Raw genomic sequence first — 24,954 nt, 5'->3', positions numbered from 1 at the left:
TGACGAGCTGCTCTGTGCTGTGTCTATGGCTCAGAACAGTCAGAGGGAGGCATAGCCCTAAATATCACCCACCTTCTCAAAGGCTCTCTGGCCCTGGAAACTCAGTAGTGAAAGGCACTCAGGATCTTTTCTTTTCTTTAGTTCTCAGTTTTCTTACTTAAATTTTTTTTATTATCTTTATTTATTGGATAGAGACAGCCAGAAATTGAGAGGAAGGAGGGGGGGAGAGAAAGGGAGACAGACACGTGCAGCCCTATTTCATCACTTATGAAGCTCTCCCCCTACAGGAGGGATGGGGGGCTTGACCTCAGGTCCTTGTGCATTGTAATGTATGTACTTAACCAGGCACACCACCACCACCCAGCCCCTTGGGTCATTTCTCTTTGCACAGAATTCACCGTGGCACAAGCAGCTTCACTTTTTGGTGGCTGTACTCTATGCAAATGTATTTTCTTTTCTGTTATTGTTGTTCTCATCACTGAGGCTTTACCACTCTAAGCCAACCTTTTTTTTTTTTTTTTTCAGATACAAATAGAAACAGAGGTGGTCCAGGAGGTAGAGCAGTGATAAAGCTTTGGACTCTCAAGCATGAGGTCCCGAGTTCAATCCCCGGCAGCACGTGTGCCAGAGTGATGTCTGTTTCTTTCTCCTCCTGTATTTCTCATCAATAAATGAAATCTAAAAAAAAAAAAAAAAAAAAGGAGTGGTCCGGGTGGTGGTGTAGTGATAAAGCTTTGGACTCTCAAGCATGAGGTCCCGAGTTCAATCCCCAGCAGCACATGTGCCAGAGTGATGCCTGGTTTTTTCTCTCCTCCTGTATTTCTCATAAATAAGTAAAATCTTAAAAAAAAAAAAAAAAAAAAAGAAAGAAAAATAGAGTGGTCTGGGAGGTGGTATAATATTAAGACTCTCAAGCATAAGGTCCAGAGTTCAATCCCTGGCAGCACATGTATCAGAGTAATTTTCTGGTTCTACTTCCCTCTCTCCTCTCATTAATAAGCAAAATTTAAAAAAAAAAAATAGGAAAAAAAGAAACTGAGAAACAGAGGGAGAGCACCAAAGCTTTCCACAGTCTGGTGGGGGACCAGGCTCCAACCTGGGCCAAGTGCATGGTGAAGCAGGCGCCCTACCCATAGAAGCTATTTTGCCAGTCCCAAATGAAGAGAGAGAGAGTGAGAGAGTGAGTGTGTGTGTGTGTGTGTGTGTGTGTGTGTGTGTGTGTGTGTGTGTGTGTGTGTGTGTAAAAGCAAAAACCAGAGCATCACTCTGGTACATGCAATGCTGGAGATTGAACTTGGGACCTCATACTTGAGGGCCTACCACTCTAGCCACTCTGCCACCTCCCAGGCCTCACCAAATGTATTTTCTGGTGCAGGCTTGTGAGCAAAAGCACAGGCAGATGAGACGGCCTTGCAGACATAAGAAGCAGGGGCCCACAGCTCCTGCAGGGGTGGTTTTGGCTCCTCTGAAAAGTGCTTCTGGAGAAGTCCCAAGCCCAGCCAAGCAGAGAAGCTCAATCAGGAGCCAAGAAGACAGGGGGCCAGTCTCCCTTGTCAACAGCACTCCCTACACCCACTCAGGTGGGGGTGAACCAACAGACAAATGCTTTGTGTTTAGATTCTAGCACCTGTATTTGACTGAACCACTTAAAAGCCTGGTATTTTAAGGGAAACAAAGGAAGCATCCTCTTGCTTCTTTTATTTATTTATTTATTTATTTGAGAACGAGAGAGGGAGACAGACCAAAGCACCACTCTCATCTATGGTGTTCTTATCTCTGACCGCTGCTGCTGTCCTTGGTCTGTCGCCACTGCAGCACTGCAGCAAAGCCCCACCCAGCACTGCTGGTCCCCCTGCCCCCTCCCTGAGACAGCCAGCTTGGGTGAATGCAGAGGCAAGGACATGGATCAGGGGTGCATGTGTATTTATTATGACATTCTGAACACAGATGCAACGGTGCATGTGGTTTGAGATCACAGCCCGCACAGCGCAGTCTATGGCACTGACAGCAAGCACTGTGCCCACCACAGACTCTGCAAGGGGGTCGCCATGGTGAATGCTGGGAGTTCCAACTGTGGCCAGGTCTTTGATCAACATGGTGCCCCGGCAGGGGAAGAAATGGGGTCCAGGAACACCCATCACACAGGAGAGCAACATGTTTAGAGAGCTTCAATGAAACAAATCCAATTACAAAAAAAAAAAATAGTTGAATAATAAACACAAAGCAGAACTTGGACTGGGTCTGCTGTATTGCACAAAGTAAAGGACTCTGGGTGGGGGTGGGGGTTCAGGTTCTGGAACATGATGGCAGAGGAGGACCTAGAGGGGGTTGAATGTGGAAAACTGAGAAATGCTAACAGGGGTAGATGGCATAATGGTTATGCAAGGAGACTCTTATCCCTGAGGCTCCAAAGTCCCAGGTTCATGAGAATTCACCTTCTTTACCCCATCTTGGATGGAGCCTGATGGAATCATGTTAAGTGAGATAAGTCAGAAACAGAAGGATGAATATGGGATGATCTCACTCATAGACAACATCAGAATAACAACATGTTGAAAAACAACATCAGAAGGGAAAACTCTAAGCAGAACTTGAACTGGAGTTGGTGTATTGCAGCAAAGTAAGACTCTGGGGTGGGGGGTGGGGAGGGTTCGGGTCTTGGAACATGATGGCAGAAGAGGACCTAGTGGGGGTTGTATTGTTTTGTGGAAATGTTATGCATGTACAAACTATTGTATTTTACTGTTGACTGTAAACCATTAATCCACCAATAGAGAAATTAAATAAAAAATAAAGAATAATGACAAAAGAAAAAAAGAAATGGGGTCCAGGAACACCCATCGCCCAGGAGAACCACATGTTTGGAGAGCTTCAGGCTCTACCAGTCTCCTGCTGGGATCCTCATGTGACATCTGTCTCTAGAGACTGGAGGTGATGGCAGTTTGGGGGTTCACCCCCAGGACTCCTTCCCCAGCTCCCCCTTTGCCTTGGTCCTGGTCAGGCAAGCATCATGACCCAGTGGTTTTTGTCCAGGGGCAACTGCGCCACCAGAAGCAGGACTTGGTAACTCTGTGCCCTTGGTGGCCTCACTGAGCACCCAGAACACAGATGTCTGGGATCTACACATGAGGACTTCCCTGGGACAAGGGCTGTGGCAGCTCAGCTCAGTAGTGTCAGAGAGGCCCCCAGGGTGGTCTGGGAGATGGTGCAGTGGCTGAAGCATTGGACTCTCAAGCATGAGGTCCCAGGTTCGATCCCCAACAGCACATGTACCAGAATGATGTCTGGTTCTTTCTCACTAATAAATAAATACAATTTCTAAATTAAAAAGAAGAAGAGAGGCCCCCCAGGAAGCTGCACCAACAGCTAAGCAATAGCAACTTGAGGTATTTCTGTTTCATCAGCTGGCTCCCGGGGGGCAAGTTACAGCCACTCCCTGGGGCCAGCTCAGCAAGGATGAGAGCATCCAGATGCTTTCAGAATCAGCCACTAAGGACTCCTGAGTCTCCAGCCTGCAGGAACCTTGGTGATACCCAGGAAGTGGAGGGGGAGGGGGACCTCAGGAGAACTGGTGACAGTGCGTCCTCACTGCTGCACAGCTTGACAATCAACCTGGTGCTAGACCGAGGGCCTAGTGGGAAATAACCTCTTCCTGAGGCCACAGCCCCTGACGCTGGATTCCAGGAGAGAAAGCTGGGCCAGAGGGCGGGCTTGGAGGACACGCCATGACAGAGACCTGAGTTAATGTCGCAGACCTCAGTCACTCACACAAGCCTCAGTGGATAGACCTCCTAGTTGTAGCATTACTCACTGTGAAGCCAAACAACTTTTCTGCCCTTTCACACATCAGGGATTCCAAAGTGGCTTCCTCTCTTCTGGGTACACACTCACCCTCTCTGGGAAGGAGGGGGGGTGGCAGGGGGCCTTTGGGGGCACCCAGATCACGCAGCCCAGAGGGGCCCACATAGGGTCCTTCCAAGCAGCTTCAAGGAAGGTGTGAGGGGTGTGCTCTGCCGACACTCAGTGGGACAGGAGAGAGGGTCTCTGGAGAGGGAGGAGGGAGACTTACAGACTTGCCCCCAAGTCATACGGCCCGGGTCTCAGCCTCAATTTTTTGCTCCCCGTGTAAGTTCTCTGGGTCCTGGAGCTGGGCCACACTCTGCCGGATGGCGATCTCAGGGCCACCTCCATACAGGTTGTTTAAGTAGATCCAGGTCTCTTCGGAGATCTGCCCGTAGTCAGCACCTGTGGGCCCAAGAGGCACAGCTGGTTGGGCCAGGGTTGTTCTGGCCGCTCCAGTCTGTTTTGACAGTGGTGGCTCTGGAGGAGGGCCAGGCCAGGGGAGGGGTGGCCACCATGGGACTCTACTAAGCTGGTTTGTTTCTTCTTCTTCTTATTTTTAAATATTTATTTATCTTCCCTTTTGTTGTCCTTGTTGTTTTACAGTTGTTGTGGTTATTATTATTGTTATTGATGTCATTGTTGCTGGATAGGACAGAGAGAAATGGAGAGAGGAGGGGAAGACAGAGAAGGGGAGAGAAGGATAGACACCTGCAGACCTGCTTCACCGCTTGTGAGGCAACCCCTCTGCAGGTGGGGAGCCGGAGGCTTGAACCAGGATCCTTACACTGGTCCTTGCACTTTGTGCCATGTGCACTTAATCCTCTGTGCTACTGCCTGACCCCCTAGTTTCTTATTGTATCTATTTATTTTGTTGTTACTGGTACTTCACTGTGCTGGAAGGATGACTTTTTCATATATATATATATATATATATATATATATATATATATAGAGAGAGAGAGAGAGAGAGAGAGAGAGAGAGAGAGGGAGAGGGAGAGGGAGAGGGAGAGAGAGAGAGAGAGGCAGGCAGACAGACAGGCAGGCAGGCAGAGAGAAAGGAGGGAAGGAGATCACAGCATCAAAGCTTCCTCCAGTGCAGCGGAGACTGGGCTTGAACCCGTGCTGTGTGCATGGCAAAGCAGTGCACTATCCAAGTGAGCTACTTTTCTGGTCCTGTAAAGCTGCTTAAACCATCTCTAGCTGCTTCCCTCATTTCCCAGGGTGGGGGTGGGGGTGGCGGTATCCAACACTAGACACTAGAGCAGTTGGAGTGGCTGGGCCAGGAGACTAGGGCCAGGGTGGCCAGACTCACCCTGCTTCAGCTGGATGTGGCCACTTCCTTTCACCTGTGCAATCCTGCTGTTGTCAATAGGCCCAGGGGGTTCTGCAACATAGTGGTGGTACAGGCTCAAGGCCTCTGGGCTCGGCAGCAGTGGAAGATCCCCAGCCCCAGTCCTGCCCTGTCCTCCACATCTCTGTGTGTGACTAACACCTGTGACCACAGAGCAGGTATCCTGGGTGCAAGGAGTGGGACGAAGTTCCTTCAGGGTGAAGCGCTGGGGCTCTCAATGCATTACTCTACAGGCCCCTGGGGCCGAGTAACCTCACAGCATGCTGGACCCAGCAAACAGAATTCTCCAAACTAGAGTGCAGGTGCCATAGTTTACCATATGGGGGTAAAGGAACAGGAGGTCGTGCTGGGGTGGGGGGGCATCACCTTAACGTTACTGCAGGGACCCCCTATCGTGACACAAGAGCAGTTAACAAACAGTTGTGGGGACTGTCCAACAGAGCAAGCAGGAGGCCAAGTCAGGGCCCTAGGTGGGGCTGCAGTCCCAGACCCAGTTCTTGATTCTTCAGCCCACAAAGGGAGGCCTTGGAGAGTTCCCAGGGTCCCCAATGGCCAGAGGGGTATGCACAGCAGTAAGGTCCTCTTTCCTCTGGAGGCCTGGTTGGAGCTCCAAGCAAAGGCATTCAGTACCTGGGACCTACTGGCTCTGTGGACTCTTGGCACCAGAGCTGAGCCTGAGTAAGGGCTGGAGGGCGGTGAGGATGGGCCAGAGTGTGGGCTCTGCTGTTCCCACCTCCGTAAATCAAGCAGTCAGAGGCCACAGAGCCCAGGTGCTCTGCCAGCTAAAATCCCTGATTTAGGACAACAGAAGCCCCAAAGGGAATGTCTGGCAGGAGGGAGAGTGAAGAGGAGAGGGCCAGGACAGAGCAAGATGGCTTCTGTCCCACTGAAGAGAGAGGGACAGCAGCCACAGCCCTGTGGTCAGAACAGCTGTGTTTCCTGTTCGTGTCAGCTGGCACCTGAAACCTACTGGTCAGGCAGAGCTTGGGTGCCCTGTTGGGACTTGGAGGCCACTGCTCCTAACCTGCCTCCCAGGACACCCCAACCTGAGGTCCCTTCTGGGCCCCCGCCCCACTCACCATTGTCCTTCCCCTTGACGAAGGCCTCCCACTCCCGGAACCACTGCATGCTGATGCAGTAGATGACGCCAGGTGACTCCTCAGCCTGGAACGCCTTGTTCAGCTGGGCAGAGGAGGGGAGGGTCACCATCACTGCCCCAACACCCCGTAAGTTCACCCCTGACTCTTACCTAGCACCAGACATGTGAGCTAGAAAATGTAGACCTCCCAGGTAAGTCAGAGAAATCAAATGCCTTTTACTAGTCAGATGGCAGCTGCTAATGTTTTGTGAATTTCTTTTTTTTTTTTTTTAAGATTTTATTCATTTATTAATGAGAAAGACAGGAGGGGAGAGAGAGAAAGAACCAGACATCACTCTGGTACATGTGCTACCGGGGATTGAACTCAGGACCTCATGCTTGAGAGTCCGATGCTTTATCTACTGCGCCACCTCCTGGACCACGTGCATTTCTTTTCAATAACTTTTTTTTTAATGGGGGTGTGTGTGTCACTAGGGCTTCACCGCTCTGGGCTTTTTTCACGTAGCCAGGGGGTACGGAGGCCCTGTGGCTTCCCCCAGAGTCACAGTGTGTACTAGGGCCTCGAACTTGAGCCACCAGCATGGTGATGCAGGTGTCCTATCGGCTGAGCTATCTCACCAGTCTCACTTTTCAGTAACTTACTGTATTTCTTTTTGAATTTATCTATTTATTAGTGGGGGTGAGGGAGAACCAAAGCATCACTCAAACATGCTATGCCTGGAATTGAACTTAGGAGCTCAGATTTGATAGTTCAGTGCTTTATCCACTGTGCCACCTCCCAGTTGCTCAGTAACTTAAAAACTCAGCTGAGATCTAACGAAGCCTGTCTTTGCCCATGTAGAAGAACATATCTGGGGGCAGAGGCTGTAGTCTGGTGCTAGAGTACATGCTTGGCATGTATGAGGTCCTAGATTCAATGCTAGGGACAAAAAAGCAAAAGCAATAAAACAAACAAAAAACCAAATATACTTTTCTTCTCTCATGTGTGTGCAATCCTGACTATATCCACAAAGTCCAGTGCCTCTGTCTTTTACCCACCCCTTCACTGCAGAGTGACAGATGGCCCAGTCCCCATGTCTCCCTGTCCTGGGTGCTGTGTTTATGCTTTTTCCACAGCAGGAGTCGAATGGGCCCAGTTTTGTGACTTGCTTTTCTCACTGAATGCACTCCCCTGTAGGCCCATAGTTGACAGTGGGAGTGGGACTCTGCCCCAAGGATGCCTGGCAATATCTGCAGGTCTTTTTGGCTACCAAAGGCGTCAAGTGGGCAGGGCCAGGGATGCTGCTAGGATCCTCTAGCACACAGGACAGCCCACAGTAAGGAATGAGCCAGGCCTACCCAGCGGATTCCTGGGCCTTTAACAGACACTTAATAGGGTGCAGGTGATGGGCCTGAGCTGACCAAAGCCCAGCCCTCTGCCTATGCAGTTGCAAATGTCTGGCTACTCTTCTGCTTCCCCACGTAAATGCTGGCTGCTTTCGGCTCTTTTGACCCTGAGTCCCCGCAGCCTCCTTCCTGCCCACCCCTGCAGGCACCTTAATGAAGGTGTCGATCTCGATCCGCCTGCGCTTGGCCAGCGCCTCGATCTCCACCTGGCAGATGGAGCACACGTACAGATGGTTCACGGCGGGGCCGCCCCCGAACCTGCGCCCATGGGGTGGGAGAAAGAGAGGATCTTGGATCTGCTGTGGGGTGCTTCTCCCCCCCAAAGCACACTGCACCCCAGTCGCTGTGGGGGCCCCTGAGCACAGTGTGCTACTTGCTCCCACTCCTGTCCCTCTCTAGACTGGTGAGTACACTTCCTGCCAGCGAGCTTGAGATCAGTGTAACGACCAAGGAGTGCGGGGACTCCTGCTGCTCTCCTGGCCATTGTGCAGGAGCTGTGGCCAACAGGGCCTGGCCTGCAGGTGGATGGGGCCAAACCAGTCCAATAGGTGGTTGAGTGGTTAGAACACCTACAAGTTCTCCCCCACCTATCTGACCACTCAGCCATAACATGTCCTGCCACCCCACAGACCGAGAGACCCAGGCGAGGCAGGTCCTCAGCAAGAGGCACACACTCCTGGTCTTGAAAGACCCCAGCAACAAAGGCTCGAAGCCAGCAGGGCAAAGGAGAGATGCCTGCCAGCCTGCTCTGCAGTGGGCATCTCAGGACTGTCTGCGAGAGGGGTCAAAACACTGGTTTTTGCTTAATCCAGTGACCCTTTTAACTAGCAATGTCCCTCGTGACTGGCAGGCTCTTGCTAGCAAGACTCCCACCCATGACTGGTGTGTCACTTTCAGTGTAGACGCAGGTGCAAGGGAGGTCCCTGTGCTGCTTCTAGGCTTCTGCATGGCCTAAGGACAGACCAGCCTTCTAGGAGAGGGTTCACCGTAGGTACCTGTTGTAGAGATGCTCCCACACATTCTGGGGCAGGATCACCACCAGGTCGTCGATGTAGTGGTACTTGTTGGGAGGGATGCCTGTGGGGGGAAGCACAGGGTGGGAGTGCTGGGAGGCCTGGCCCGCCAGCCTCAACCACGGACCCCAGAAAGGGCGCCCTCACCTCCATGGGAACAGAGGAAGGTGTGGTTAGTGATGGGTCCGGGCTCAGCGAAAGTGTTGAACTTGTTGAGCCATTCTCGGGATACGTAGAAACGCAGCAGGCTGGGCTCCCGCATGGCAGCCAGGGACACCACCTGCTGCCGCTCGCGCACGGCCTCCTCGCTGCTCTTCCTGGGTTGAGGGAGGGGTGTAGAGTGGGGTGCAGCTGTGCCTGGGCTCCCTGCCATGCCTGAGCTACCAGTCTCACCCTAGCCAGAGCTTGAGCCCCTCAGCAACTCGTCCACGTCTGAGGAGCCCTCCTCTCCTCCCCCTCCCACCGGAGTCCTCGTTACCATCATCTCCCATCACAGATGACCTCAGCCTGTCACCTCTTGCCAGGGGCCACCACAGAAGTCCAAAACTTGACACTGCCTCAGCGTGACTTTTTTGGGCTTCTGGTTTTCCCTCTGCAGTTCCAACATAGTCCTATTAAAAACTCCAATCTATGGGGAGCTGGCTGGGTAGTGGTGCCCTCAACTGAGTGCCCACAGGTTACCATGTGCAAGGACCCTGTGGTGAAGCAGGCCTGAAGGTTTCTATCCTCCTCTCTCCCCCGTACCTCTCTCTCCTCTCTCAATTTCTTTCTGTCCTCTCTCAAATAGAAAGGAAAAAAGGGGGTGGGGGGAGGAAAAAAGTGGCTGCCACAAGTGATGAATTCCTTGTGCTGGCACCAAGCCCTAGTGATAACCCTGGTGGCAATAAAAAAGTATAAAAAAACCTCAAATCTTTGAGGGCTGGAGATTGGGTGGAGGGTAATCTTCACCATGTGTGAAGGCCTAGATCAAGTCCCCTGCCACCACTTAGAGCACTATGCGAAGGGGAAGCTTCAGGAGCTGGAAAGCAGTGCTGTGGTGTCTGTCTGCTTCTCTGTCTTCTCTCTTTCACCCTCTATTTAAAAAAAAAAATCATTGCAGCCTGGGAGGTGGTTCAGTATTCTCTGAATTCTGGATTCTCTGGATTCTCAAGCATGAGGTCCCAAGTTCAATCATCAGCATCACATGTGCCAGGGTGGTTTCCCGGTTTTCTCTCTCTGACTGTTTTTGTTTAGGAGTACAGTGGCAGTAATGGAATCATGTAAGCAAGAAGTTCTGATAAAAACAATAAAATCCCAATCTGGGGGCTGGGTGGTGGTGCACACCTGATTGAGCACACATGTGTCATGTGTGAGGATCCGGGTTTGAGCCCCACTCCCCTACCTGCAGGGGTGAAACTTCACAAGCAGTGAAGCAGGTCTGCAGATGTCTTTCTCTTTCCCTCCCTAACACCCTTTCCCCTCTCAATTTCTCTTTGACCTATCAAGTAAAATAGAAGGAAAAAAGTCACCACTGGAAACAGTGGATTCATAATACTGGCACCGAGGCTCAGCCATAAATCCAGTGGCAATTAAAAAAAAAGAAAGGAAAAAAAACATTAAAAAAACCAAAATCTCAATCTCACTCCTTTTGGTCTAAAGTCCTTTTGGGCTCCAGCACCCCCAAAGTGAAGCCCTGGGGAGCAGAGCAGGATGCCCTCAGCCAGCCATCACCCCACCCACCCATACCTGTAGAAGAGGACATAGGCCTCGATGTTCTGCACCACTGTTTCGTGGACTTCTGTGACATATTGATCATCAAACTCATACCACTGCCCATTGATCACGTTCTGGCAGTAGGCGATGTAGTGGCCACCTGAGGAGGGAGGGCAGGCAGGTTACAGACACGACAGGGGTCACGGACGAGGACGGCGTGATGGGGATGACTGGTGCACTTACTGCCTGCCGTGCCGTGGTGGCAGATGACAGAAAGGAGGTCATAGGTGGTGATCTGGGATGTGCACTCCTTGGCAAGGAAGGGGCGCAGGTCCAGGCCCTCGAGGGGGAAGGAGACGTGGCTGCTGATTTTGAAGGAGTACATCACCTCATGGCGGAAGCGCTTTAGGTGAATGCAGAGAATCTGCGGGGAGAGGGCAGGTGCCATCACTCCAAGGCTGACCAGGGACCCCTGCCTGACCCATTGGAATCTGATGGGAGGGGGCCTTGAGGCAGGGCTCTCCAACACCCCTTCGCTAATCACCTGATTCACTTGGCTCTTGTCACCTAGGTGGGAGTAACAAGGAACATCCTGGATAGAGCCCAGGCCAGCTGTTGGGTTCTGCTCACTGACACCAATGAGCAAACAACTCTATACGGCAAGCAAACAGCACTGTGTGAGGTTCTGCGGTCATGGCAGATGTGAAGCAGGGCCAAGCTGCCTAACAGGGTTGGCTGTACAGGGAGCCAGCTGTTGGCATCATTTTTAAAACTTTTTTTCTTTTTGCCATGAAGGTTATTGCAGGAGCTTGGTGCCTGCAGGTTAATTCTACCGCTCCTGGTGGCCATCATGTCTTTGTTTGTTTGTGGGTAGAGAATGAGAGAGAGATACAGAGCGAGGTAGAGAATGAGAGACCGAGACATACAGCCAGAGCACAACTGGGCAAGAGACGCGGAGGAGACACACCTGCAGCATGGTGCTGCCACTCTGAAGCTTCCACCCCGCAGGTGGTGGCAAAGGGACTTGAACCCGGGTCTTCTCTCATGATAATGTGTGTGCTCTACTGGGTGTGCCGCCACTACTTGGCGCTGACACTAACTTTTATTTACACAACCTATGTCTCTTTTTCTTCATTCTTTCATAAATAAAATTCTTAAAATTTTTTTTACTTATCTTTATTTATTGGATAGAGACAGCTAGAATTCGAGAGGAATAAGGAGACAGAGTGGGAAAGAGACAGAGACACCGGAGGCCCTGCTTCACCACTCACAAAGCTTTCCCCTTGCAGGTGGGGGCCGAAGGCTTAAACCCAGGTCATTGCTCATCGTAACATGTGCACTCAAACAGGTGTGCCACCACCTGGCCCCTAAATAAAAGTAGTTCTAGGGAGTCGGGCGGTAGCGCAGCGAGTTAAGTGCACGTGGTGCAAAGCGCAAGAACCGGCATGAGGATCCTGGTTCGAGCCCCCGGCTCCCCACCTGTAGGGGAGTCACTTCACAAGTGGTGAAGCAGGTCTGCAGGTGTCTATCTTCCTCTCCCTCTCTCTGTCTTCCCCTCCTCTCTCCATTTCTCTCTGTCCTATCCAACAATGACGACATCAATAACAACAATAATAACTACAACAACAATAAAAAAACAAGGGCAACAAAAAGGAAATAAATAAATAAATAAATAGTAAAAAAAAAGTAGTTCTAACTTTAAGAAAATGAAATAAAATAAAAAGGCTTATTCATTTATTAGTGATAGAGAGAGGAGAGAAAGAGAAACTGAGCCAGAGAGCGTTAATCTGCCACAGGACCTTATGCTTGAGAGCCAGAGTAGGTACAAACATTCAGAAAGCTTCTCCTCAAAGGCTTCCCAGACTCACTCAACACACTCCAGCAACTGTATTTTGGACCACACTACTCTTTGCTCCAAAGAGGGGGGTCTTTGTTGGTTTGGACATGGCCCTTCCTGCATCAGGATTTGCCCACCTATTCCTCTCCCTTCAATCCCCCCCTCCCCTCCCCAAAGTGGACACCAGCCTATGTCCTCAGGGTTGGCAAACACTAGAAGAAGGGTTCACTCTCTCAGAAAGGCCTTTCATGGGGCTAGTGAGATAGCTCATAGGGTAGGGCATATGACTGGCCAAGCACATAGCCCCAATTCAAATTCTGAAGCCATATAGGAGGTACCATGCCATCAGAACTTTTTCTGGTGCTGTGGTGTTTCTCTCTCTGTCTGTCTCTCTGCATGAAAAAAAAATCCTGAAGTGGTAAAACAACACTTACATGAGGTTCAAACTCCAGAAAAGAAGCAATGAGGTCCTCTGTAAACTGTCAGCTACGCCCTCACCGCAGGTCTCTCTCTCAAGGTAGTGAGTGCCCTCTGTGTCCCCCTACATCTGCCTCATGGTGGGGGCCTCACAAAAAATGTGCTCCCCTTGGCCAGGCCCTCCCAGGTCTCTCAGTCAATGCAGAAGAACTCAATGGGGCTCTCCAGTTCAGAAGCCCTTGCGGCTCGCACACCACCACACAGGTATGCACAGGCCCTGGAAGGCAAGGGGGCAGGAGGTTGTGCTGCTCACCTCAGGCAGTCGCAGGACCTTGCAGTACTTCACCCCATTCCGAAGCCTGGTGGGAGAGATGGGCAGGCGGTGAACATCCTGGCACAGGGACAGCAGGGGTGGACGAGTCTCCCCACCCTCATCATCTGGGAGGTTAGGGGGAGCCCAGTGGGGAACAGGCAGCATGCACGTGCAAAGCAGAAGTTGGAGATGAGAGGTGAAGGGGAATCCCTAGAATGTACACACTTACTTTTTACACCGTTCACAGCTATACATGTTGTCGCCTGCAGCAGTAAAAACAGAGGTTAGCAGTGATGGGAAATGGGAGCAAAAGAAGGGCATAAAATGGTTTATGATTAAGAAATAAAAAAAAAATAGGGAGTCGAGCAGCGGGTTAAGTGCAGTGGCTCAAAGTGCAAGGACCAGCATAAGGATCCCGGTTCGAGCCCCCAACTCCCCACCTGCAGGGGAGTCGCTTTACAGGCGGTGAAGCAGGTCTGCAGGTGTCTGTCTTTCTCTCCCCCTCTCTGTCTTCCCCTCCTCTCTCCAATTCTCTCTGTCCTATCCAACAATGACAACATCAATAACAACAATAATAACTATAACTACAATGAAAAACAACAAGGGCAACAAAAGGGAAAATAAATAAATAAATATAAAAAATTTAAAAAAAGAAATAAAAAAAACCAAAAAAACAAAACAAAAACAAAAACAAGGGTGTCAGAGAGAATAGCATAGCATCTGAGTACCACACTTTAGTGTCTGAGGACTGTAGAGGGTCCAGGTTCCCGCTGAGGTAGCACCACTGTTATGAGCTAAGAGGTGATCTGGCTTCTCTCTCTCTCATGAAAATAAATAAAAGCAGGCGTTGAGTGCTCGGTGGGGAGAGCACACGCCCTGCCATGCTCGTAAAGTAGCAGCAGGCTCTGGCCTCACAGAGGAGCCTAGGGCACAGTCTGCTCCTTAGGTCTTTCCTCCCGTCACAGCCTGCCCCTTATTGTGGGTTGTTCCTTTTGCTGTGCATTTTAGTGTCATATAGTCCCACTTGTTTTTTGCTTTCAGTGCTCGTGATTTTGGCTTCATATCAAAAAAAAAATTTGCTGAGACTAATGTCAAGGAATTTGCTTCCCCATTTTTTGGGAGGTTTACAGTTTCACCGTTTTTTTTTGGGGGGGAGAGACAGAAATTGGGGAAGGGAGGGGAAAATAGAGAGACAGAGGCACAGAGAGATGTCACAGCACTGTTTTGTTACTTGTGAAGCTTCCTCTCTGCAGCTGGGGGCAGGTCCTCACACACTGTGACATGTGCACAGAACCAGGTGTGCCACTGCCCAGACCCACAGGTTCAGACCTTATAGGTAAGTCTTTAATCCATGTCAAGTTAATTTTTGTGAGCAGTGGAACATAGGGGCCACTTTCAATCTTTTGCATATGAATATGCAGTTCTTGCAGCACCGTTTACTGAAGACTGTCTTTTTCCCTATTGAGTATTCTTGGCTCTCATCTATTATTATTTTCTTGCTATTACTGGTTTAGCTACAGGCTAGCTCATGAGACATATTAAAAATAACATGACATGAAAATTAAAAAATCAATAACATAAAAATTCAAGTCTATCAATAACCTAAGAAAAGCAAAATTAAAGCATGAAATTATTTTCACTTATCACAGTGACTAGGGCGGTGGCCCCCAGATGACATGCAGGACATATACACACAAGGCCCTGGGTCTGATCCCCTGAGACTGCATATGCATGGTACTGTTTTCTCCCTTTCTCATAAGATAGATCTTTCTAAAAAATTTTTCCTTATTTATTATTATTTCTTTCTTTATTATTTTTATCTTTATTTATTTACTTATTGAATGGAGACAGCAGAACTTGAAGGGGAAGAGGGTGATAGTGAGGGAGAGAGACAGAGAGAGACACCTGCAGCCCTACGTCACCACTCATGAAGCTTTCCCCCTGCAGGTAGGGACTGGGGGCTCGAACCCAGGTCCCTGAGCACTGTAATGTGTGTACTCATCCAGATGTGCCACCACCCAGCCCCATATAAGATAAATCTTTTTTTAAAAAGATTTTTAAATATATATTTTTTTAATATTTATTTTCTTTTATTGCCCTTGATGTTTTATTGTTGTTATTGCTGTTGTTATTATTGATGTCGTCGTTGTTGGACAGGACGAGAGAAATGGAGAGAGGAGGTGAAGACAGAGAGGGGGAGAGAAAGATAGACACCTGCAGACCTGCTTCACCGCCTGTGAAGCAACTCCCCTGCAGGTGGGGAGTCGGGGGCTTGAGCCAGGATCCTTACACCAGTCCTTGTGCTTTGCGCCAAGTGCGCTTAACCCACTGTGCTACTGCCCAACTCCCATAAGATAAATCTTACGCATGTGCGCACACGCACACGCACACGCACTCTCTGAGACTGGGAGAACATACAGTCCCAGTTCAGCCTGGCTGACAGAGGTAGAATGCTAATGTGTTCAACGCCTGAGGCAAAATCTGACAGCTCTAGAAACCTTGAACTCCATGCTGACCTGAGGGCTGCAGGCATTTGAACAGTGTGCCCCACCAAACCCAGCTCCCCTGCCCTAGCCAGCTGGGTCCACTGACCCTTCAGCTCATCTGCAGCAAAGAAAGCAGCGAGACAGTCTTCCAGGGTGACGACCGGCCCCCAAAACCAGCTGGGGGTACAGGATATCACAAACCTATGGAGACAGAAAGGGGGTGGAAAGGAAGGTGGCAGGGCATGGGCAAGATGAGAGACAGTGTGGTCTAGTGGGTAGTATGGGAAGAGGTCTGGAGACAAGCACCAGGGCTCACAAGCCACCAGGTAGAACGTCCTTGGGAGAAAGCTGTCACCACTCCCTGCTTGACCTTCATCTATGATGGCTCTGCTCCCCACCTACTACACTGGACTCTTCTCTGGGTAGCTGCCCAGCCATCCAGTCCACCGACCCTTTAGTTCATCTGCAGCCAAGAAGGTTGGGGCATGGTGAGGGCTCTGAAGAGCTGCCCACTGCTGTTCCCAAAGAACCGGGCCTGCCTTTCAGCTGCTGCTGTCACCTGCATTACAACTCTGTTGAGCCCACCCAATCCAGGCCCCCACACCACCAAGCTGGCTCCAGAATATCTTCCAACCTCAACCCCTCTTCTAGACTCTGCCCTCCTGGATAGCACTTCACTTTGCCTGTTTACGAGTCTGTCCCCTTCCCAGACTATGAGTTCCAGGGAAGCCAGGCCAAGGAATTCTTCTGTCTCTAGAGGGTGGAAAGGCGACCATACCGTCGAATATACTCCACAAGGAAGGCAAGCCAGCCCTGGGGAGTGTAGCTGTCTCCACAGGCTCCTGGCTTGGCCGGCACATTCTGGTAGATGGCCGAGTGGAGCTTGGCCAGGTCCTCCTTGCCAGGAATGGGCAGGGATAGGTCCTGGAATGTCTCTACAGTGGTGGACACCTGTTGGATGGAAGGTTAGCTTGACTCTCCACTCGTCCACTACAGCATCTGCACCACAAAGCCCAGACACTAGACGGCAGGTGTGAGGCAGAGGACCTGCTCCATCACCCCTCAACAAGGATCCTTCCTCCTAGAGAAGAGCAGGGGGCACCTCATCCCTCCCCGACATGTCTCTCCCATTCCCTGGGGCCCTCACCCGGTCACAGGTGAGACACTGCACAAGGCTGAGAATGGAGCCGTCGAAGATGTCGGAGATGACGCTGCGGTAGCGCTGCTCCTTCCTTCGCCGGCTGCTGGCACTCGGCATCTGGGCTGGGGGCACAGCACCAGACTAGGCCCAGCGCCCACTGATCTGTCTGGAGCAAGGGCTGGGCACTGGGGTCTGCAGGAGTCAGTTCCCCTCTTGGTGACAAGTTACCATCTGTAAGGAGGGGCTCCCCACTTGGGTCCCAGTGTGGCAGGAGGGATGAGACCCCCAAGGGGGGAGGGAGTCCCCATCCAGCGTCTGGTGAGAGGGGCAACTTTGGTGGGCTCTTTCCTCTCAGCCCTGAGCTCCACAAGTAATCCCCTACTGGCCAGTCCACCCTGTCCACTCCTCCAAACCTTTCTTGAGCACATATGATGGTCCCATCCGCACCGGGCTTGCCCGAGGGGGGCTGCTGGCCAGTTTGGTGTGGCCCTCGTGGTGGTGGATGGGGCTGCAGGGGCGCGAAGTGGGCCGCATGTGAGCCTCATTGTCCGGTTCTGGAGGGAGGGAGGGAGGTAGCCATAGTGAGGCCTGCTGGGTCAGGGCAGCCAGAGCAGCTCCGGGAAGATAACCCACTAAAAATTCCCAATGGGGAAGAGGTCCGAACTCTCTGTCCCCTCCAGCCTGCAGCCCTCAACAAACAAACATGCTGTCCACACACTTCACATCTCAGGGGCAGGTTCAGGGGCCTAGGGAGGGCTCCAGATTGTGCACCTGCTTTGTTAGTTTGGACTTATTTTCAGTAACGTCTCTCTCAGATGCCCCAGAGGGAGTGGGAGAACAGAGTGGGTTCCATGTGTCAGTGCTCAGCACACAGTAGGTGCTGAATGAACAGGGATGTGCTCCCCAGTCCACTACCTGGCGTCCGGCAGGGGCTGGTGGACCGTGGTGACGGCGGCTGGGTGTCTGAGAGGTGACGGTCAATGGCAGCCATGGCGGTATCCACATCAGCATCCTCGTCCACCTGCTCTGAGCTGGTGCGCTGCTGGCCCCACGAGAACTTGCGGTCCTTCATGCGCTCCTTCTCGGAGATGGCGCGGCCCGCCTCGTCAGGGATCAGCAGCTCCGTCTCGGCCTGCGAGCTGCCCCCACCACGCCCTTGCCCGTCACCCTCACCCCGGTCACTGCTCGAGTCACAGGACAGGAACTCATCCTCTGATGGGCTCCGGTCACCCTCCTGCTTCTCATCTGAGTCACTTGAGTCTGAGTCCCGAGCTTCTGTCAGGGCCAAGGCGGCAGCCACCACCGGCTCCTTCAGTTCCTCGTGAAGTTGGTCCATGAGGCAGCGCAGGAACTCTTGGGTGTCCTGGGATGGGGTGGGGTTAGGGGCAGATGAGAGGCCAGCTGCAAGCAACCCTCTGATTCTGCTGACCTGGATGTCAGGTTCTCTCACAGTCAGCCCCCAAGGCAGTTCTGTCCCCATCCCCATTCTACTGAGAATGATGCTGAGGATCAGAGAGGCCCAGAGACCCACATGGCCATACAGCAAAGCAGAGATCCCAGGGTGTATCTGAAAGCTCCCAACCCTGCTTTTTATCATTGGCAGCTCTGCTCCCACCTAAGCACGGGAGGGACACTTGAAGAGTCTTATCCGCCATTAATGTCTCCTTGCTAGGGGTGGGGTGGTAGTGAGTTCATGGCAGGACTGGGTGAGTGTCACTGCAGATGTGTGCACACACGAGGGCTCAGCTGGGTTCCGTAGGAGTAGGGTCACTCAGCAGGCCGAGATGCCTTAACCCATAGTGGCTCCTCTGGCTGTCCCTCTCTCCAGTCCTACCTGCCCCTTCCTTCGTCACTGTCACGTGTGCCGTGAATACAGGCCCTGGGAGCAGAAGCTCACCTTCTTGCCAATCTGTGGCACGACTTGGATTAAGCTGCCACTTCAGGCTGGCTGGATCTCAGATGATTCCACTACTCCAGGACTAGAGGCAGCAAGCCCTCTCACCCAGCTTGTGCCCTCCAGCCCAAGTAAGAAGATACTTGAGAAGGGCAATAGAAGGTGAGAGTCTTCAACAGTTAGGCGTTTTCGGTGCCCTGCAGAACCACTCGTAGCCTGTGACTGGGTGTCAGGAGCAGGCTCTGGTCAGCCTGGCCCACAGCAGGTGGGGTCATAGCATGGCCAGACCCAGATAAGCTCCCAAAGCCTCACATCACAGGCATGGAGAGGACCCTTGTTCTTCCATTCTTAAGGAAGAGAGCAGGGTTCTAGGTAAGATTTTCTTCTGTAAAGTGTCAAACACAGGCATGGGAAAAGTTAACTTGTTAGTTTAGCTCTTATTAGGAGAGGGAAGGGGAGGGGAGATAGCACACCAGATTTTCATGCCTGAGGCTGAGAGGTCACAGGGTCAATCCTCTGAACAGTGCTGATGTCTCTGTCTCATTAAAGTAAGTAAATTATTAAAAAAAATTTTTTTAAGTTATCTTTATTTATTGGATAGAGACAGTCAGAAATCGAGAGGGAAGAGGTGATAGGCAGAGAGACAGAGAGACACTTAGGACACTGCTTCACCACTCACAAAGCTTTCCCCCTGCAGGTGGGGGCTGGGGGATTAAACCCAGGTCTTTGCACACTGTAACATGTGTGCTCAACCAGGTGTGCCACCACCTGGCCCTGTAAATGATTTTTTTTTTTTTTTTTAAATAAGAAGAGGGGAAGGAGAGTGCCTTCTGTGTTAGGGTACTTTAAGGCTCTTTTCTTTTCTTCCTTCCTTCCTTCCTTTTTTTTTTTTTTTTATTTATGACAGAGCAGAACATCACTGGCACATGCAATACTGAGGATCAAACTCTGTATCTCATGCCTGCACATCAGACACTCTTCCCACTGTACTACCTCTCAGGCTGCCAGAAAAGTTCTTTTAAGAAACAGATCTATGTGGGTACTGCTCATGCCTTTCATACATGAGACCTTAGGTTTGATCCCCAGGATTACATGTGACAAGGCAATGTTCTTGTCTCTCCCTCCCATAAAAAAAGAAAAGAAAAAAATATATATATTTTAACCAGAGTACTACTCAGCTCTGGCTTATGGTGGTGGTGGTATTGGGGATTGAACCTTGGACCTCAGAGCCTCAGGCATGAAAGTCTCTTTTTTAAAAAATTAATTAATTTTATTTTACCTTTTGTTGCCCTTTTTGTTTTAATATTGTTGTTGTATTGTAGTTATGGTTATTGATGACATCGTTGTTGGCTAGGATAGAGAGAAATGGAGAGAGGAGGGGAAGACAGAGTGGGGGGAGGAAGACAGACACCTGCAGACCTGCTTCACCACTTGTGAAGTGGCCCCTCTGCAGGTGGGAAGCCGGGGGCTCGAACTGGGACCCTTATGCCAGTCCTTGCGCTTTGCATCAAGTGCACTTAACCCGTTGCACTACTGCCCGACTCCCTGAAAGCCTCTTTGTATAATCACTATGCTATTTCTCCAGCCCATAAATAAATTTTATTTATTTATTTATTTATCTATTTATTTATTTACCAGGGTACTGTTCAGCTCTGGCTTATGGTGGTGCAGGGGACTGAACCTGGGACTTTGGAGTCTCAGGTATGAGTTTCTTTGCATAACCATTATGCTATCTACCCTCTGCCGTAAATAAATCTTTACAGAGAAAAAAAACAAATCCTCAATACACTACCTGCTTCTCATTCTGGTTCTTCCTCTCAACAAAAATGCTCTGTATTCATTCTTTTTTCACACCGTGCGGGAGCATGGAAACATCGTTTGGCTGTTAGCAGAGGCCCATAGCTGCATCTGTACTTCAGACTCAAAAATAGCCCCTGCTTTACATCCAAGGACCAAAGAAAGATGTTTTTAGAGTCTGGATGCAACTACCCCCTGGAATATTCACCGAGAGTCCTGGCTGTCAGGATAAAGATGGAATGAGACCAGCACTGCACTAGGGATGGTCTAGGGATGGTCCGCTAGGCCTGAGCCCCTCCCTGCCACTATGTGCTCTGTGGCCTTAGCAAGCTGTACAGCCTCAGCCTCCATCCCCCCCTATAACACGGGATGTGTGTGTGGTTGGGGGTCCACTTCATGAGAGGCTGGTGATGACAAATAGGGCTGCACTGATGGCACACAGTAACCGATAAAGGAATGTGGGGGAACTGCGGACACAATCATTCCCCTAATGGGTCATTCTCAGGCAGTGCTGGGGCTCTCAGGCCTCCTGCTACCTGGGTCCTTCATGTGTGGAAGGATGTAGCATCTCCCACCAAGGCTGTGTGCCTCATGCTTTGAATGCAGTTACTGAAGCATAGACACTTGAGTTAGATGCCCTAGAATCCACTTCCTTTCTTTTTATTTTAAATTCTTTATTTATTTTATTTACTAGAGCACTGCTTAGCTCTAATGGTGGTACTGGGTATTGAACCTGGGACTTTTGGAGTTTGAGGCCTGAAAGTCTTTTTGCATAACCACTATGCTACCTCTCCAATCCTAGAGTTCAATTTCTTTCCTGCGACATACCAACAGTGTGACCTGAGCAAATGAGTGGGCCCAGTGAGCCTCCATCTCAAGTGGTGAGAATGCTAGCTAGCCTCCTACATCCTCACACAGATGACAGACTCAGGCAGCAAAAGGACCACCTCCCAATATTTAGATACTGTTGCTTTTCTCTTTTTTGGGTTTGGCTTAAAAACCAGGCCTGGGAGGTAATGGCCCAGGGTTATGGGGTCACCCAAGGAGCTGGGACAGCCTACCTGCTGAGCATAGCCTCGGAACATCGGGTTGACCAACTTGATCCCATGGGACAGGCCGGTGGGAACCACGTAGCTTGGGCTGTGGGAAGACCAGACTATTAGTGCCGGCATCCTGCTCCCAGACCACTCCTAAGGATGGCAGGCAGCTGCAAGGTGGGTCAAACTCAGCAAGGCCTTCACAGCAGCGATGGGGAGGTGCTGACCTGACCCACTGCCCCAGCAGGCATCTGGCTTTCTGTGGCCAAGAGGAAAAATGTTAAGCTGTGACTCAGATAGGTAAAGGGCTCTTGACTGAGGTGACATGATTTCCAGCTTGGCCATGACAAGCCCTCTTCATTTTTATTTTATTTTTAAAAAATATTTATTTATTGGGGGCTGGGTGGTAGGAAGCACAGCAGGTTAAGCACACATGGTGCAAAGTGCAAAGACCGGTGTAAGGATCCCAGTACAACCCCTGGCTTCCCACTGGAAGTGGGGGGGAGGGAGGGGTCGCTTCACAAGCGGTGAAGCAGGTCTGCAGGTGTCTATCTTTCTCTCCCCCTCTCTGTCTTCTCCTCCTCTCTCCATTTCTCTCTGTCCTATCCAACAACAATGACAGCAATAACAACAATAATAATAACAACAAGGGTAAACAAGGGCAACAAAAGGGAAAAAGCAGCCTCCAGGAGTAGTGGATTCATAGTGTAGGCACTGAAACCCAGCAATAACCACGGAGGCAAAAATATATATGTGTGTGTGTGTGTGTGTGTGTGTGTGTGTGTGTGTGTGTGTGTATTTGATAGAGAAACTGAGAGTGAAAGGGAAAATAGAGAGGGAGAGAGACAGGAGCCAGGTGGTAATGCATCTGGTTAAGTGTAATGACCCAGGTTCTAGCCTCTGGCCTCCACCTGCAGAGGGAAAGCTTCATTAGTGGGAAAGCCGGGCTACAGGTGTTTCTCTATCTCTTTGTCTCTCTATCTCCCCCTCCCTTCTTGATTTCTGGCTGTCTCTATGCAATATAAATAAATAAATGAATTTAAAAAGGGTGGGGAGGGGCTGAGTGGTGGTACACCTGGTTGAGTGCACATATTACAGTGCTCAAGGACCCAGGTTCGAGCCCCCAGTCCCCACCAGCAGGGGGAAAGCTTCAAGTGGTGAAGCAGGGCTGCAGGTGTCTCTCTTTCTCTCTTCCTCTCTATCTCCCCTACCCTCTCAATTTCTGGCTGTCTCTATCCAATAAATCAAGATAATAATAATTTTTTTAAAAAAGGGTGGAGAGAGGAGTGACAGAGAGACACCTGCAGACTGCTTCACCACCTGTAGGTGGGGAGTGAGGGCTTGAACCTTGGTCCTTGCATATGGTAACATGTACCTCAACTGGGTGTTCTACTGCCTGGCCCCCATCTTTATTTTTAATTAATTGATATCTTTTTATTTTTTTAAAGCAAAGGAGTAGAAGCTTAGTTAAGAAGAAACATATAGCACTGGGGCAGAATGGAGGCTTAAGAATGAGAAAATTCCACAAGCTCACTTGGAAAGTGTTTCCACTCTAAATTATAGGTTTATTTTCTTTATTAATTTCAAACATGATACACAATTATTATTGAAAAATCTAAAATTTTGAATTCAAGTCCAACAAAGAAGCAACAGCACAATAGCACTACTAAGTGATAACTATCACTAAGATTTCCAGGCTCTTAGAAATTAAGATTGTCTATGAAAATATACATACACAAAATTACAAAATATAAACCTTCCTATTTCCAACTCTGACACCATCCAACAAACAATACCTTTAGCTGACCTGCAAGTTAGCTGTCGGGTTCAGGCAAAAATTAGTAAAGTCATGGGCCCCTTAGAATAGACCTAAAATAATGGGAGTCGGGCAGTGGCGCAGTGGGTTAAGCGCACGTGGTGCAAAGCGCAAGGACCAGCATAAGGATCCCGGTTCGAGCCCCCGGCTCCCCACCTGCAGGGGAGTCACTTCACACGCGGTGAAGCAGGTCTGCAGGTGTCTGTCTTTCTCTCCCCCTCTCTGTCTTCCCCTCCTCTCTCCCTTTCTCTCTGTCCTATCCAACAACAATGACATCAATAACCACAACAATGTTAAACAAAAAGGACAACAAAAGGGAAAATAAATAAATATTAAAAAAAAAAAAAGAATAGACCTAAAATAGATTTCCTAGCTTCTTCCAACATGAAGACTCAATTTCTCATCTGCTATAATTCTTACCTTTAGGTTCCTGATTATTAAACTATTTGTTCTGCTTTATATCTTAATGCTTTTCAGCCACCAAGTTGCAGATGCTACCATGACGCCAACCTGACTTCCCAGAGCCGACGACCTCACCAATGTGTCCTGGAAACCCACCTCTCCAGATCCCTGACCCACCTGGAGATAGAAACAGGCTGGGAGTATGGTTCAACCTGTCTATGTTCGTGTCCAGCAGAGAAGTAATTATAGAAACCAGACCTTCCACCTTCTGCACTCCACAGTGATCCTGAGTTCATACTCTCAGAGGAAACTAAGAATAGGAAAGCTTCCAGGAGGGGATGGGATATGGAACTCTGGTAGTGGAAATTGTGTGGAACTTTACCCCTCTTATCCTACAGTCTTGTCGATCATTATTAAGTAAAAAAAAAAAAAATATATATATATATATATATATATATATATAAACATATATATATTTACATGCACTTGGTTCCTTGTGATTTGGAATTACACTGCATCATAATGTAACTATAATCTGCATTTATACTTAATGTACTTCTATGCATTCATTAAAATTTTTTTATTATCTTTATTTATTGATTGGATAGACACAGAAATCGAGAGGGAAGGGAGAGCTGGAGAGGGTGAGAGACAGAAAGACACCTGCAGCACTGCTTCACCACTTGTGAAGCTTTCCCCCTGCAGATGGGGACTGGGGGCTCAAACCTATGCATTCATTTTAAATTAGTCCCAGTTTTGACTTTTTCTGGAGAGACAGATTTAAGTCAAGCTTATATTCTTTAAATTCATTACAGACCAAGATAAAGTTCCTGCCCCATCGTCTGTCAATACTTAAGAAATTCTCATGGACACAGCTGTGGATGAGACCCAGAGTGTTCTTGGCATGTCTGAGGTACAGCAAAGGGGCTGCCCACCTGGTTCAAACTGTAGCTCCAACTTTTAAAACCATGACCTTTAGCAAGATACTCAGTTCTCTGAAATTCAGCTTTCTTGATATATAACACAGGGCTGGATATGTCTTATGCCTTGAGGGGCTGCCACAGGGAACCATAGCAAGTGGTCCATCAAGGGGACAGTCTGGAAATTCTATCCCCACACACTGCCTAAGGTCAGAGCTTTAGTGACTCACCGTTTTCTGTGCCAGACCTCAGAGACCAACTTCTGGTAACTTTTGCACAGAGCTGGCTTCTTGTCTGTGCGCACCAGGCCTCCGCACTCCAAGAAGAACTGGGTCAGTGGAGGGCTGGGGAGGGGTCAGTCAGAGAAGAGAACGTGACATTGTTTAGAAAGTGCTGATGGTGGGTTGGGGAGACAGTATAATGGTTATACAAATAACTTTTAAGCTTGAAGTTCTGAGGTCCCTGGTTCAATCCCAGCACCATCATAAACCAGAGCTGAGCAGTGCTCTG

The 24,954-nt window shown here is 49.8% G+C and overlaps 2 protein-coding genes across 7 annotated transcripts in view; both read right to left on the bottom strand.

The window, feature by feature from the left end:
- GPR107 (G protein-coupled receptor 107) overlaps nucleotides 1–24,954 on the bottom strand; it is a 352,434-nt gene that overhangs the window by 238,784 nt on the left and 88,696 nt on the right. The gene's annotated exons all lie outside the window — the stretch shown is intronic.
- The window catches only part of USP20 (ubiquitin specific peptidase 20), a 55,356-nt gene continuing 32,308 nt past the window's right edge, over nucleotides 1,907–24,954 (bottom strand). For 4 of the 6 annotated variants that reach the window (XM_060200327.1, XM_060200329.1, XM_060200330.1 and 1 more), the window contains 17 exons: nucleotides 24,675–24,788; nucleotides 21,331–21,409; nucleotides 17,494–17,941; nucleotides 16,992–17,132; nucleotides 16,585–16,700; nucleotides 16,216–16,388; nucleotides 15,544–15,638; nucleotides 13,181–13,214; nucleotides 12,952–12,997; nucleotides 10,628–10,808; nucleotides 10,418–10,544; nucleotides 8,840–9,009; nucleotides 8,675–8,756; nucleotides 7,829–7,937; nucleotides 6,274–6,376; nucleotides 5,156–5,227; nucleotides 1,907–4,245 (listed from right to left, as the gene is read on the bottom strand). In XM_060200327.1, coding sequence (XP_060056310.1) covers nucleotides 4,085–4,245; nucleotides 5,156–5,227; nucleotides 6,274–6,376; nucleotides 7,829–7,937; nucleotides 8,675–8,756; nucleotides 8,840–9,009; nucleotides 10,418–10,544; nucleotides 10,628–10,808; nucleotides 12,952–12,997; nucleotides 13,181–13,214; nucleotides 15,544–15,638; nucleotides 16,216–16,388; nucleotides 16,585–16,700; nucleotides 16,992–17,132; nucleotides 17,494–17,941; nucleotides 21,331–21,409; nucleotides 24,675–24,788 — 2,251 coding nt within the window. In that variant the 3' untranslated portion in view covers nucleotides 1,907–4,084. The remainder of the gene's footprint in view (nucleotides 4,246–5,155; nucleotides 5,228–6,273; nucleotides 6,377–7,828; nucleotides 7,938–8,674; nucleotides 8,757–8,839; nucleotides 9,010–10,417; nucleotides 10,545–10,627; nucleotides 10,809–12,951; nucleotides 12,998–13,180; nucleotides 13,215–15,543; nucleotides 15,639–16,215; nucleotides 16,389–16,584; nucleotides 16,701–16,991; nucleotides 17,133–17,493; nucleotides 17,942–21,330; nucleotides 21,410–24,674; nucleotides 24,789–24,954) is intronic. The other 2 variants (XM_060200328.1, XM_060200332.1) reach the window with 2 other exon arrangements.

Source organism: Erinaceus europaeus, chromosome 10 (assembly GCF_950295315.1).
Source record: "Erinaceus europaeus chromosome 10, mEriEur2.1, whole genome shotgun sequence".
NCBI classification, from domain to species: Eukaryota; Metazoa; Chordata; class Mammalia; order Eulipotyphla; family Erinaceidae; genus Erinaceus; species Erinaceus europaeus.
Note: the sequence above shows the minus strand (reverse complement) of the source record. Positions and strands in the feature narration are given on the sequence as shown.